At 36.7% G+C, this 13,690-nt stretch overlaps 1 protein-coding gene and 1 long non-coding RNA gene across 3 annotated transcripts in view; one reads left to right on the top strand and one right to left on the bottom strand.

Annotated features, from left to right (window-relative positions):
* Positions 1-13,416, bottom strand: part of LOC308605259 — a 28,378-nt gene extending 14,962 nt beyond the window's left edge. For both annotated transcript variants that reach the window (XR_014013664.1, XR_014013665.1), the window contains exons 1-3: positions 13,219-13,416; positions 11,931-11,989; positions 10,509-10,575 (exon numbers count right to left, since the gene is read on the bottom strand). This is a non-coding gene — a long non-coding RNA (uncharacterized lncRNA). The remainder of the gene's footprint in view (positions 1-10,508; positions 10,576-11,930; positions 11,990-13,218) is intronic.
* On the top strand, positions 686-5,567 carry KCNRG (potassium channel regulator). Its single transcript, XM_081214608.1, has 2 exons — positions 686-1,300; positions 4,719-5,567. Exons 1-2 carry the CDS (start codon positions 720-722, stop codon positions 4,957-4,959), a joined length of 822 nt encoding a protein of 273 aa, XP_081070734.1. The 5' UTR covers positions 686-719; the 3' UTR covers positions 4,960-5,567.
* Positions 13,417-13,690: the final 274 nt, after the last annotated feature.

The following is a 13,690-nucleotide window of genomic DNA, read 5'->3' as shown; positions in this document are numbered from 1 at the left end:
GTCTTTACCCAAGTCCATTAATTTGATTGAGAGGAGGTAACACAAGCAGGGACAGGAAAAGAAGGTGGCAACTAAATTTCAAGTACAGAAGAATCATTCTAGTTATGAGAAGAGTAGTCAAAATAAGCTGCTAGTTGAGGTAATGACTGCCTTATCCCCAACTGACAATCCAAGATTAGCCACTAAATTGCTAAAGGGATATAAAAAATTAAGACAATGTTTATCTATAAATATTACCTCTGCCATGAGGACTCATAGTAGATAAGAGGTTTGGAGAGGGGGAATGCTTTTCTTCTCCCAGTATATATATTTATATATATATAAATATATATATATAAATATATATATATAATTTTTTAATATAGATTTACAAGAGGTTTTTATGAAGGTTTTTTTTTAATAGGATAGAGTAAAGGGATCAATTTGACACATGTCCTCAGACATATTGGCAGTTTTCCTTAAACTATGGAGTTCCTCATCTGTTATTTTTTCATTCTGTATACTGTACGTTCCCAGGCAACTCTCAAATTTGTAAACACAGCTATGGACACACTATTTGCTTTAACAGTAGTTACCTGGAAATCGAGGTCTCTGTTTTTGTTATATTCCCCTCCCCTACATTTCTTAATCATATGTAACGTTTGTGGTTACAGGTTGATTTTCAAGTTCCTAAGTCTGTGCCTGATGGTTTGTAGCCTCTAGTGTGAAGCAAGAGGAAAATGAGTAGTCAGGAGCTGGTCACTTTGAACGTGGGAGGGAAGATATTCACCACAAGGTCTTCAACCTTAAAGCAGTTTCCTGCCTCTCGGTTGACACGTATGTTAGATGGCAGAGACCAAGAATTCAAGATGGTTGGTGGCCAGATTTTTGTGGACAGAGATGGTGTTTTATTTAGTTTCATCTTAGATTTTTTGAGAACTCACCAGCTTTTATTACCCACTGACTTTTCAGACTATCTCAGGCTTCAGAGGGAGGCTATATTCTATGAACTTGATCCTCTGGTGGATCTCTTAAACCAAGAACACCTGCTACAGCCAAGACCTGCTCTTGTGGAGGTACATTTCCTAAGCCGAAACACTCAAGCTTTTTTCAGGGTGTTTGGCTCTTGCAGCAAAACAATCGAGATGTTAACTGGGAGAATTACAGTGTTTATAGAGCAACCTTCAGCACCGACCTGGGGTAGTAACTCCTTCCCTCCTCAGGTGACCTTACTTGCACTGCCTCCACAAAGACCTTCTTACCATGACCTGGTTTTCCAGTGCGGCTCTGACAGCACAACTGATAACCAAACTGGAATCAGGTATTTTGTATTTTGAAGCCTCTATTCTACACCGGTTCCTGATGTTTCCCCTCAAAATTGAAATTGTCTCATTTCAGTTTTGGAAAAAAATGATTACTCAAAATGATTTTTTGTGGGGGGAGTAACCAGCAGAGTTGGGTGGAATGACCAGGTAATTATTGTCCAAACTGGGATACTTTTCAGAGTGAAAGAAGAAGTTGTTATTATGTGGGACAATAGGAGTAAATCAAAATTGTCCAGGGAAAACTGGGACTATGGTCATTCAAGTTGTAGGAGGAAACAATTTTATAGATTATGTTCTGTTACTATGGAATGAGAAGTCTTTTTCTCCCCAAGGGTTTCTTTTCGTTGCTGGTATATAGTAAAGGCTCAACAGTTTGTCATGATTTCCTTACACTATGTACAGTTGTTCTTTCAGTCCTTCTGATTTGGCTACTGATTTTTCTCCATTCCACTTTATTTTTAAACACCATTAAGGCAGATATATCTCATGGCAAATCTGGTCTCCTGTTACATTGCTGGCACTCTTACACAACTCAAAATACTGGGATAGGCTGTCAGTATATTAAGGATAGTTGCTTCTGAGTCAGTCACTTTCTCCTCCTGTTATCCTTGGCTGGACCCTAAGGCGGATTTCCCTTCTACTGTCACGGACACTTTTTTTTCGCCCCTTAGAAATGTCTTAATGCTGTCCCACTATTATTTTACTGTGAAAGCTGGCTTTAATTTTCAGGAGGGGAAAAAAAAAAGGTCTACATATGTTCTTTACCGACAGTATTTAAATAAGATGCACGTTTTTGGGGTCAAGGTAGACAGACATATTTTGGGATATTTTCTTAACTTCTGCAGTAACCATAAGAAATGATCAATGTTTACCCCTCCCACAACATACCCCTTGGTCCTGCATACCAGCTGAAGAACCCAGTAGGACAGTAGGACAGTAGGACAATTCTTAAGTTTTTACGCTTTATAATTTCCTGCCTTTCCAAAGAGGCATGAAATGTCATTTTGGGGAAAGAGATCCAGCTAACAGGCTGATTGTGAAGAAAACCTAAGACACTATCTTCACCTCAAAATGTTTTAAGATACCTCTGGGCACAGTTGGTGGGGTACTAACATAAATAGACGGGAAATAACCAGTTTTTTGTTTTTGATTTTTAATTTGTGTGATTAAGATCTTTGGGGATTCCTTTCTAAAAAGTTAAAAAACTAAGGAAAAATGGTGTCATTGATTTCAAGAAGAAACATGCAAGATAAAAAGTTATCCTGGAAATACTAAACGCTCTTTAAAAGCTATGCATTTGGAGAAAATGACTATAATCTTGAAAAACATTAGAAACTCAAGTTGGGATATTCTTTGTGTGTACACAGTGACAGTAGTTTTCCCTTTGCTGTTAAGTGTTTGTGTTTTACAAATAGTACAAAATTTTTTTTCATCTTAATGAGAAAATGACATTATATTTAAATTCCAAAATAGATAATTCCAAAACCAGAAGCTATTTTAAAAACTTTTTCTTGCATCCCCAAAGAGTATTCTTTTCAGTTGTTTGAAGTTTAGAATTTTTTTCAGCTTATAAGTGGTCGTGATTTTTTTCTATAGTTCCAATTTCAAAGTAGAGGTGGATAACCCAAATAAGGTGACATTATTGGGAGTTCAGGTGATCGGATGAAAGCTCTTGGTCTTAAGGGGCCCACCTTAGGTATATAATTATTTAGCTACAATCATTTTTATTTCTTGCTCACTCCTTGTGGTCTGAATCTGTCCAGATGTTTTTCTTGAAGGTGGAAAGTGGAGGAGTGAGCCTGAACGGCTGCTCAGAGCCTGGTGTATCATCCAGCTGTTCAGTATGTTCTACTAATATGATTTATCACTCTGAGGTCTTGGTAACCTAGCAAGGTGCTCAGTTATTATCTCTCAAGTTCACAGTACTAGAAATACTTGGCGCGCATCTTGCAGAGGGCCATACCACATTATCAAGTCAAGTTATGGTCACAGGATTCTAGAGTCTCTTTGGTAGCCATCTTCTATCTGACCTTTCCTTTATAAACTAGCTCAAATGGAAAAGTGTACTTGCCTTTTAAGTTTTAAAAATAAGTTTTGATTTTCCATTTCCCATTAGTTTCTTTTATCTTTTTTTTATGCCTTGAAATCTTCCATTTTTCATTTTGGCCTCTTAGGGAATCAAGTATTTAGGCCAAGTGATTTCTTGCAAGTACATTCCACTTTGTTATCACCTACTATATACTATTTGCATCTTAATTTTGTGAGACGTTCTGTAACATTTTTTCTCTTTGACAAAAGTTTCTAGGTTATAAAATCAAGATCTGGGGTTTGGGGGTAGATGAAATGATTTACTAATGTTAAAAATTTGCTGTGTTAAACATAAATGTGCTTTTGATATGTACTTTGTAGTTTTATAATTCTTACATTTTATTATTGAATTTTTTTCTTTGCCTAGAATGAGTTTCTAAATGTGAGCTACAATAACCACTCTATCAATCATAATTAAAAGGAGGCTAGGGATGACCCCAAGGCTCTTTTTATCCCATAAGACCACAGATAGTTTAGGTTGCTGCCTGGAACTAAAGCCTTTTTTTTTTTTCACATCTCATAAACAAATGGTGGGAGGACACAAAGGATATAAAAATATCCTGATGGTAGATAAAGAAGGGGCAATATAGCTATATCTTTATGGACATGTTATGTTGACATTATTAAAGCAACATATAGTCAATCTGAAAAGTTCAGGTATATTTTTCTTGAATACTGTGTATCTATCGAGTGTTCCAGAAAGTTTTGTCATTTTGACTCCAGAAGCCTTTGGACCCCATGTTTTGCTCTTCAACAATGGACAGTTATTGAGAAAAATTGACAATAAAGTCTTCTTGACATTTAACATCTGCAAAATTTCACATGAAAAATGCATTTGATAGGAGAAAGTCACAAAAGAAAATTTGTAATGTCAGTGCTGGTAATGGGTAAAATTAGATATGGGGGAAACTGTAAATGTATCAGATGTTCATTAAAAAGATGGAATCAATTAATTAAATCGATTAAAACAATATTTAGTAAGTTGAAAACAAAATTTGGAAATAGTTAAATTACATTATATGAAAATTAAGCTAATTTAATTGTTTGATCAAATTGTTTGCTCCAGAAAATAATTTCTCAATGAAAATTCATCAATGTTAGCTATATTCCTAAATGTGGAATTAAAATGACTTTGGAGATCACAGCAAGGTCTCTGTTTTCCATAGCCTGAAAGTCCTGGCTTGGATTTATAAATGAAGTCTTTAAAAATATCTGATCAGAAAATGGTTTGATACCTTTATTTGAGGTTATAAATCAAATATTTCTGTTTAGTTTTGCTGGTTATTAAAGGGATGTTTTATAATTGAACATTTTTGTGTGTCCTAGGTATGTTTCTATAAAACCTGATAACCGAAAACTGGCCAACGGAACTAATGTCCTCGGCTTACTGATTGACACTTTATTAATGGAAGGCTTCCATCTGGTCAGCACCAGAACAGTATCCTCTGAAGACAAAACTGAATGCTATAGCTTTGAAAGGATAAAAAAGCCTGAAGCTCTTGCCATGAACAAAACACTGAAACCAGAGACTACCCTCATGCCAGAGCAATCTCAGAAAAAGAAATGAGGTTCTCTGTTCTCTTTTAGAGTAAAAAGAAATTGCCATTTTCTTGTTTGGAAATTCCATATTTAGGGCATATATGTTAGTCAAATATGTACTCACCCTAACTTTCTGGCCTTCTACCATGCCATCTTTGGGCAACCACAGCTTAACAGTGCTTAGGCCACACTGACTACACGCTGCTCTCTAAACAACACCATGCACTTGGTGCTTTGGCGCACATTCCTTCTACCTTCAATGCCTCTTTCCCTTTCTCTTCTTCATGAACACTTACAAAACGTTCAAGAATGGACTATGGAATCAGACTGCTTGATTTCTAATCCCAACTAAGTCACTTACTAGCTATATGGCTTGGGCAAGTCATTTAACATCTCTCTGCCTCAACTTTTTCATCTATCAAATGAGGATAATAAATATATCTCCCTTATAGGATATATGAGGATTAAAGGAGATAATGTAAAGCACTCAACACACTGCCTGGCACATGGCAGGCACTCAGTAACTATCAGTGATGATAATGATGAAGAAGATGGGTGACCCACTTTCAACTGTACCTCTTCTGTAAGGCCTTGTTTTCCTCCTTTCCTAGGCATAGTAATCAGCCCTTTCCTCTATCTAGACTTACATGCCATCATAAAAACAAATTTTTCTCACTTGAATGTGAGCTCAATCCACTCAACAGTTTTAACTCTACTATGTGTAAAGCACTGTGCTGACCACTTGTTGAGAAATACCTTTGTTACCAATTAGCACCTACTCTGGTAAAAAGCTTTTGCATATAACTTCTACTAACATTTAAAATACACATATTACTTTTTAAAAAATATTTATTTATTTGGCTGCGCCGGGTCTTAGTTGCAGCATGTGGGATCTTTTAGTTGTGGCATGCAGAATCTTTTAGTTGTGGCATGCGAACTCTTAGTTGCGGCACGTGGGATCTAGCTCCCTGACCAGGGATCGAACCTGGGCCCCCTGCATTGGGAGTGCAGAGTCTTAGCCACTGGACCACCAGGGAAGTCCCCTACACATATTACTTTGACTTAGTGAGTCCTCTTGTAGGAATTTCTCTTATACACATGTCTTTAAAACGTTAGGATAAATATCTAGAAAGGGAATCATTAGATCAAAGAGTACCAAGTACTCTGCACATAGCAGGGTTAAAAAACATTGAGTGGAAGCAGTTGAGAAGCATTTTAAAAAGTACCATTCATTCATTCAAAAACATCTGTTAAACATTTGTTGAACACTATACTAACTTTTCAGAATTAAAACATTTACTCATGACAAAATTCCTTATTCTCAAGGAACTCACATTCAAGTGAGACAGTGTATCATCATAACAGCGAAAAATTGGAAGTAAACTCAAAGTGCATCAACAGGGAATGGGTATAAATTATGGTTCATACAGTGAAATACCGTGCAGCCTTTAAAAAGAATGAGACAGCAGTTTATAAACTAAGAAGGAAGGATTGTCAAATATATAGAAAGTGAAAAAAAGCAAGGTGTAAGACAATGTATAAAGGGGAAAAATATATTTCCACTTTATATGCAGTACCTAGTTTCCATCTGCGGAAAGATATATGATACTCATATAACTATATTCATGGAATTTTCAGCAAAGATATGTGTCACCTGTAGAGAGGAAACTGGGTGAGTGGGGTTTGGGTGTGGGAGGAAGATCTACTTTTCATCAGACCAGGTAGGTCTTTTTTAAAAAAGGAAGAAAAAGCCATACCTGAAAGATTGTGTGTGTGTGTGCCAGGGTTGGAGGCATGTTATGGCATAGTATGGCCTATTATCTCATACTGACATAAATTTTACTCTTCCATCCTTTCTGTGAAACCCCTACAGTTAGTAAAGAAATTACACTCCAGAAATTTCTAGTAATTACTTATAGATTTGTGTACTAAGTTGCAGGGAAGAAAGGTTTTAAAAAAAATTTCCTAATAGTACCTCAAAAGATTATGTATAATGGAAAAGTGCAAAATACTTCAAGATTAGTAACGTTAAGGTTAGCAATGGAAAATAATGGCCCAAATAAGAAAAAAAGCCTTATGAATGAGTGTTTTGTTTTTGGTGGCACACATCCTCTCTTTACTGCAGAAAAAACCAACTTAGTTGTTTTAGTCTGTCATCTTAGTTTTGGGGATGATGTGTCTGGCCTGGTTCCCTTGCTAGCATCATATTCGAGGGCACAATATTTCTAGTCTGCTAAGTTTTGGGCACGCGTGTGATTTAACTAGCTGGGTGTAGTTGGCATGGTTATATATGTTACACTGTTTAATTCTGTATAGGGCTTTGCTGATAAGATGATTCAAAACTGATAAGTGGTTAAAAGAATAGTGAAGCAAAAAATACTGTAACTACAGGTTGGCAAGGAATAAGACAGGAAATGTTTAAACTGCTATTATGTGTTCTTAGTCATTCACACTTGCCGGAAATTAGCTTGAGATGAGAAATAAAATGTTCTTTTTAATGTGCTAATAGAAACATGACCCTATGGAAACATGTAATATATACACGTTTAATTAATTCAGTCAGAAAATATTTATTGACATCTACTGTGTGCCAAATACTGTTCTAGACACTGGGGAGCAAGGAGCTGCAAGGAGCAAAAGAAGGTCTTCCCTTCTAGAGCTCACTAACTACAGTTCATAACACTGACAATGGGCTTAAATTAAAATAACTTAAGCCTTTAATTAAACAGTTCCTCAAAAGTCATGGGTTCACAATCCAGAGGTTTTTAGAAGGAGATAGATAACCAAAATTTTAAAATGTATATTATTCATTAGGAAAAGTGTGGATTGAGTTTCAGAGTGGATTGAGTTTCTTATTTTAGTAAATATTTTAGAGATGATATTATCTGGAGACACATCTGTCAAGATTATCTAAGTAATAAGCCTCTTGTCTTCACTCCAACATAGAGTGGGGCACTGTAACTGGGATGTCAAGACGTGCAAAAAAGAGTCTTGTTTTAGAAAAGGAGGCAGGCATATGGCTGGAAGAAAACAGGCTTATGTTAGATGCACCACAGGCAAATTTAAACTCTTGCCTGCTTTAGGAAAAAAAAAAAAAAGACTTTAACATCTTCATATGAGCATCACTTAACTTCTCGACTGAATTGATTATAAGAAAATCATAAGAAATTATAAGAAAATAATGGCAGAAGCTTGTCTTGGCCAACCAAACTGAAAACTTTGGTCTATCAAATCATATACTCCTATCAATCCATCTCAGATACACAGGTATGAGTCATCACAAAGCACGGTTTGTCAGTCTTAACAATACCAGTGATAGTTGGGCCTCCCCTATTCCTCCACTTATGTTTGTTTCAGCCTCTTTCCATCACCTACAGTTTCATTTCTGATTAGGCACTAAAGATTTTAGCTTATTCTTGAACCTCAACAATGTAACCTTATAAGTTGTTGGAAGTTCTCCCTACAAAGATTTTCTGAAAAGGAGCTCTGGTGTTGAATTTTACTCTCGAATTTAATATACAAGTCATAATTACAAAGAATCTACAAGTCATAATTACAAAGAATCCTTAGGTTATGTTAAAGTCAAAATTAATTCGGGCTGCTTTCAAAATATATCTGAATTCAGGAGCCTGAAGTAATATAAAATGGTCAAGGGAAAGGAGCTTGAGAAATATATGATTTAGGGAATTGTAAGCTGTTTCTATTTGTCTTGTATTCTGTTTACATCTGACAAATGTCAGCTTAGTTTTATAAGTCTTTGTATTGGTTCTCTATCATAAATAACAGAAATGGTCACATTAACAGAGACCTTGCTGGAATAACAAAAGACTTGCTAAGACCTCTAACTATCCTATATTCTACTTTTATTTTTCCTCTGTGCTGGGGAAGTTGACTCTGTAATAGCACACTTAGCAATGTAAAAGCCACTAAGAGGAAATTTTTAAAAAGAAATTTGGGAAATTTTATTACCTTCCTGGAGCCAGTGAACCCGTGGAAAACACCAGTGTGACATCAAACTTAGTGTTTTAAACAAAAGTTCAAGAAGTATGGAGATGAGATGAAAATATATTACTAAAAATACTTAGATTTCTGGAAAATCAACAACATCATAAAAACCATAATTACTCACCAGCTTGGTCCCAGAACAGCTTTGTCATGAATTGTTAGGCCTTCTATTGGATCTATCTGAGATGAAAAGTTATGTGCAAATTTCACCAAAAGACTCATCATCTCAATATTTCTGAGCTCAGAAAATGCCTTAATATATATCTAAGCTATGAGGTCGATCCAACTCCCAAAATATTTTAATAGATTAAAAAGCTAACACCTTACATGGTGAAGGGGAAATGAGTATTAAGCATGGCACAGAATAAATAAGCAACAAAATACAGCAAAACAAATAGGAATTTGCTCCCAAAACTGAAATGTGCCTAAGACTTATTTAATCATACAGAGCTTTCTGCACCTTCAGATTTCACACCAACACCTCAAATCCATAAATCATTGTTTTAAAGTGTTTTTTTTACTCTATCAGTTGAGTAAAACACACCAACTACCAAGTGTTTCTATTTCATGTTACTTTTCTCATTTCACAATCTGGTAAGAATTTGAATGTCTTTGAGTTCCCAAGTTGGAAGCCAAACAGGAGAGGTTTATCTTACCCTTCTTGTAATAAGAGACCCCAAGAAAGTCTGGCTGAATGTCTGAGGTTCCATGAGTTCTTTTAAGATGAGGACTGGGATTGTGCTTTATATTGGTCTTTATATTCCCCCACAGTGCTGGACATCTAAGAGTCTTAACTGAACTGAACTGAAAAATTTGGAACACTATAGTCTCAGTAAACAGGCACTTGGAAAAACAAGAATTATAGTAGATTCAAAGATAGATGAGGATACTTTACATAAAGAGTCTGAAAGAGTTGATTCAAGTTAAAGACTACAGAAAAAAACCCATGGTATTTTCTACTAGAAGTTTATGTGGGTAATCACACAAAAAATGAGACGAAAGTCTAGATGTATATAGAAATACTAAGTAATTGAAAGTTATGCAAAACTGGACTTTCCTGGTGGGGCAGTGGTTAAGAGTCCTCCTGCCAATGCAGGGGACACGGTTTCAAGCCCTGGTTCAGGAAGATTCCACATGCCGCGGAGCAACTAAGCCCGTGCGCCACAACTACTGAGCCTGCGCTCTAGAGCTTGCGAGCCTCAACTACTGAGCCTGTGTGCCACGACTACTGGAGCCCATGCACCTAGAGCCCGTGCTCCACAACAAGAGAAGCCACCACAATGAGAAGCCTGCGCACCACAACAAAGAGCAGCCCCCGCTCACTGCAACTAGAGAAAGCCCACGCACAGCAACGAAGACCCAACGCTGCCAAAAACAAATAAATTAAAAAAAATAGTTATGCAAAATTATACATTTAATCAGAGTAAAATAGCTCAGCCAAAACTGGAATATACCATAATTTGCTAATAAAAATGCAATGCCACGAGTGCTTAGTAATTAAATAAATATTACCGGAATACAAATTCAGAATGAATGTTACGTGACTATAATCAATATTAAATCTTGACTTACCTCCATAATTTAGGAGTCATGAAAAGATAGTCGAAGTCATCAGACCAGGCACATAAGTCAGATGCAACTAGGATGGAAATATAGAAACAAATGTTCCCAGTTCTGGATAACCTGCCTTGAAGACATAGGTTCACTGAATTCGGATTAATCAAATGGTTCAAGGATTTAGGTAAAATGGTATAAAAGACTCTGGTATATTCAGAAGACATGTTACTGAGCTTTTTAAAGGCTATTTTGGAGGCATAGATTAACATTTTAGGTTTCCTTACATATCATTAAAGTAGAACATATTAGAAATTTAAAACATAGAGTAATGTGGTATTTCTGTCCCATGATGGGCATGTAATTACTAGGTAAACAGATCAAGATGCTTTGACTTTCTAAATAGGAATCCTATAAAACAAGGTTTAGCTCCTAGAAAATCAAAATACTTGCTTTCAATTAATTAAAAAAATTTTTTTTTGTTTTGCTTTGGTCACTTTTTAAACTTCTGGCTACAATTTAAGCAGTACTGAATTCCTATTTGATTTTTTTTGGCTAACACGTTTCTTCAGAAGCAAACCTAATTTAGGGTGAAAAGGAGAAAATGTTTTAGACCTCTTAGACAGAAGCTTTATTTCCTCTTAACTGTGTTTCTTCATCAAAAACAAGTATTCAAATAAGGAATCTCAATTATCTAAACCTATTTTTGGCCATCTTCCGGAATTTCTTGTTATATCTCTTTTGAAATGCCACAGTTGCACTCTTGGAAAACTTGTCTTCCTGGTTTTCAAATTTCTGTTTATTATTACAACTCTTCAGCCAGAATGCCAGGTCTTTGTGCTGTACTGTGTCTTGAAACTGGAGACCAGCACATTTCCCACAGTTCAATTACTTGCTTTTCCATTTGAGAAATTAAAGCCATGTCAATTTTATAGTTTTAACTGACTGAATTATTTGGACTTTAAGTTCTCAATTTCATTCCCTCAATGTAATACTGGGAAAGATCTTTGTTTAATGAATAGAAGCAAAGGTAAGGTTCAAGAATAATTCGGGGCTTCCCTGGTGGCACAGTGGTTAAGAATCTGCCTGCTAATGCAGGGGACACGGGTTCGAGCCCTGGTCCAGGAAGATCCCACATGCTGCGGAGCAACTAAGCCCGTGCACCATAGCTACTGAGCCTGTGCTCTAGAGACCACGAGCCACGACTACTGAGCCCATGCGCCACATCTACCGAAGCCTGCGTGCCCGAGAGCCCGTGCTCCACAATAAGAGAAGCCACTGCACTGAGAAGCCCATGCACCCGCAACGAAGAGTAGCCCCCGCTCACCACAACTAGAGAAAGCCAGCGCGCAGCAATTAAGGCCCAACGCAGCCAAAAATAAATAAATAAAATAAATAAATTAAAAAAAAAAGAATAATTAACACATTTTAGTCACTGACCTTCATAACTGATACCAGTGTAGGGTTTTCCTATAGGCACAAGCTTGAGATATGACACTCTAAGAAAAAAAGGAGAGTTTTAATTCCATTTTGGAAATGTTCATTTAAGACAACATGCCTAATCAAATAATTTTTTTATGTAAATGTGTTTATGTACTTCTTTTTAAAATAAAGGGATATACTGTCTTTAATAAAGAACTTCAGTTAGCTTGTCTACCCTTATCAGTTTTGAGTGGATAACTGACAAATTTACCTCTCCAGCCAGACTTTTACATAGGATTCCAGTTCTGTATATTCAGCGACTTTTTTTTTTTTTTTTTTTTTTGCAGTACGCGGGCCTCTCACTGTTGTGGCCTCTCCCGTTGCAGAGCACAGGCTCCGGACGCGCAGGCCCAGCGGCCATGGCTCACGGGCCCAGGCGCTCTGAGGCATGTGGGATCTTCCCCGACCGGAGCACGAACCCGTGTCCCCTGCATCGGCAGGCGGACTCTCAACCACTGCGCCACCAGGGAAGCCCTTCAGCGACTTTTAATCAAAGCATTTCAAAAGGAATGCCTGGATATCATCTTAAATTCAATATTACAAAAATGGGACTCAAAATCTTTCCTTCTCAAACTAGCTTCTCTTAACTCTCTCCTTTCAGTGATACTATCATTGTCTTCCAGTACAGAAAATGTGTAATTTTTTACACCCCCCCCCCTTTATCCAACTCATCATGATGTTCTACAATTTTTTCTTTTGAAATATCTTAAATTTATTCTCTTACCTCCATTCTCATTGCCACCATTCTGTTCAGGTTTTCTTCACTCCTAGATCACCACAGTAGTCACATGCCCAGTTTCTTTGCCAACAGACTTTCTTAGAATCCTTCTATATATAGTATAGCCACATTTAATTTCCAAAAATTCCATTATTTTGTAAGTTTTCATTATTTTGTTTCAAGAGGCCACAATACCTCCCTATTCCTTGCTATATCAAGACTAAGAGTCCTCTAATTGGTTATCTAGGCAAAGGCCCAATAACTTAGTTCTAACCTGGTTATCTAAATTCATGTAACTTTTGTCTCAGGTCTTAAGGCAAAGGTCCCAAGTTACTTTTGGGGGAATACTGCATTCTATTTTGGCTGCATTCTATTTCTCACCCACAAACCAGAAAAGTCCACCACTTGACAATTCAGTGCATCTTATTTACAAGCATTCAGGCCACAAATTACAAAATGAAGACATTTTTTTATTGAGTCAGCAGAGACAACTGTCTAGTCCCCCTGCAATTCCCTAAAGTTACTTACAGTTTTGAACTGAGGAGACCATCTCATGTGGCATTTATCGCCCTTTACTAGAGTGAGCTGTTGTCTGGCACTTTGCTCTGTAGGGACAATGTGTTTTCTGCTTCCAGTCTCAGTCCTTTCTCCACATGGTCTAGGTACCCGTGATATAGTCAGTTCTCACATTTTTTTTTTTTGTGGGGGCAGTGGTGATGTCAAAATGAGTGCCTAGAAAACAGGTCATAAAGCAAATCAGTGTAGAGGGGAAACTGCTTCACCGTGGGAACCATTATTTAATTGCTGGTTGAATTCCTGACTTCTGGCTAAATGTTAAGTATAACAAATATGTCAACCTCCCTCAAAGCCAAACCCAACCCAACAGCAACATTAGACTTTTCAAAAAAATGTAATTTATATTTATATAGGTTCTGGAAATCAAACATAAATGTCCTATAGATTTTATATAAAAGCTCTTAAGGATACATAAAAATGAATC

The sequence above is a fragment of the Mesoplodon bidens genome, assembly GCF_964165515.1.
Source record: "Mesoplodon bidens genome assembly, chromosome: 17".
In the NCBI taxonomy this organism is placed as follows: domain Eukaryota; kingdom Metazoa; phylum Chordata; class Mammalia; order Artiodactyla; family Ziphiidae; genus Mesoplodon; species Mesoplodon bidens.
This window is presented reverse-complemented; position numbering and strand designations above follow the sequence as displayed.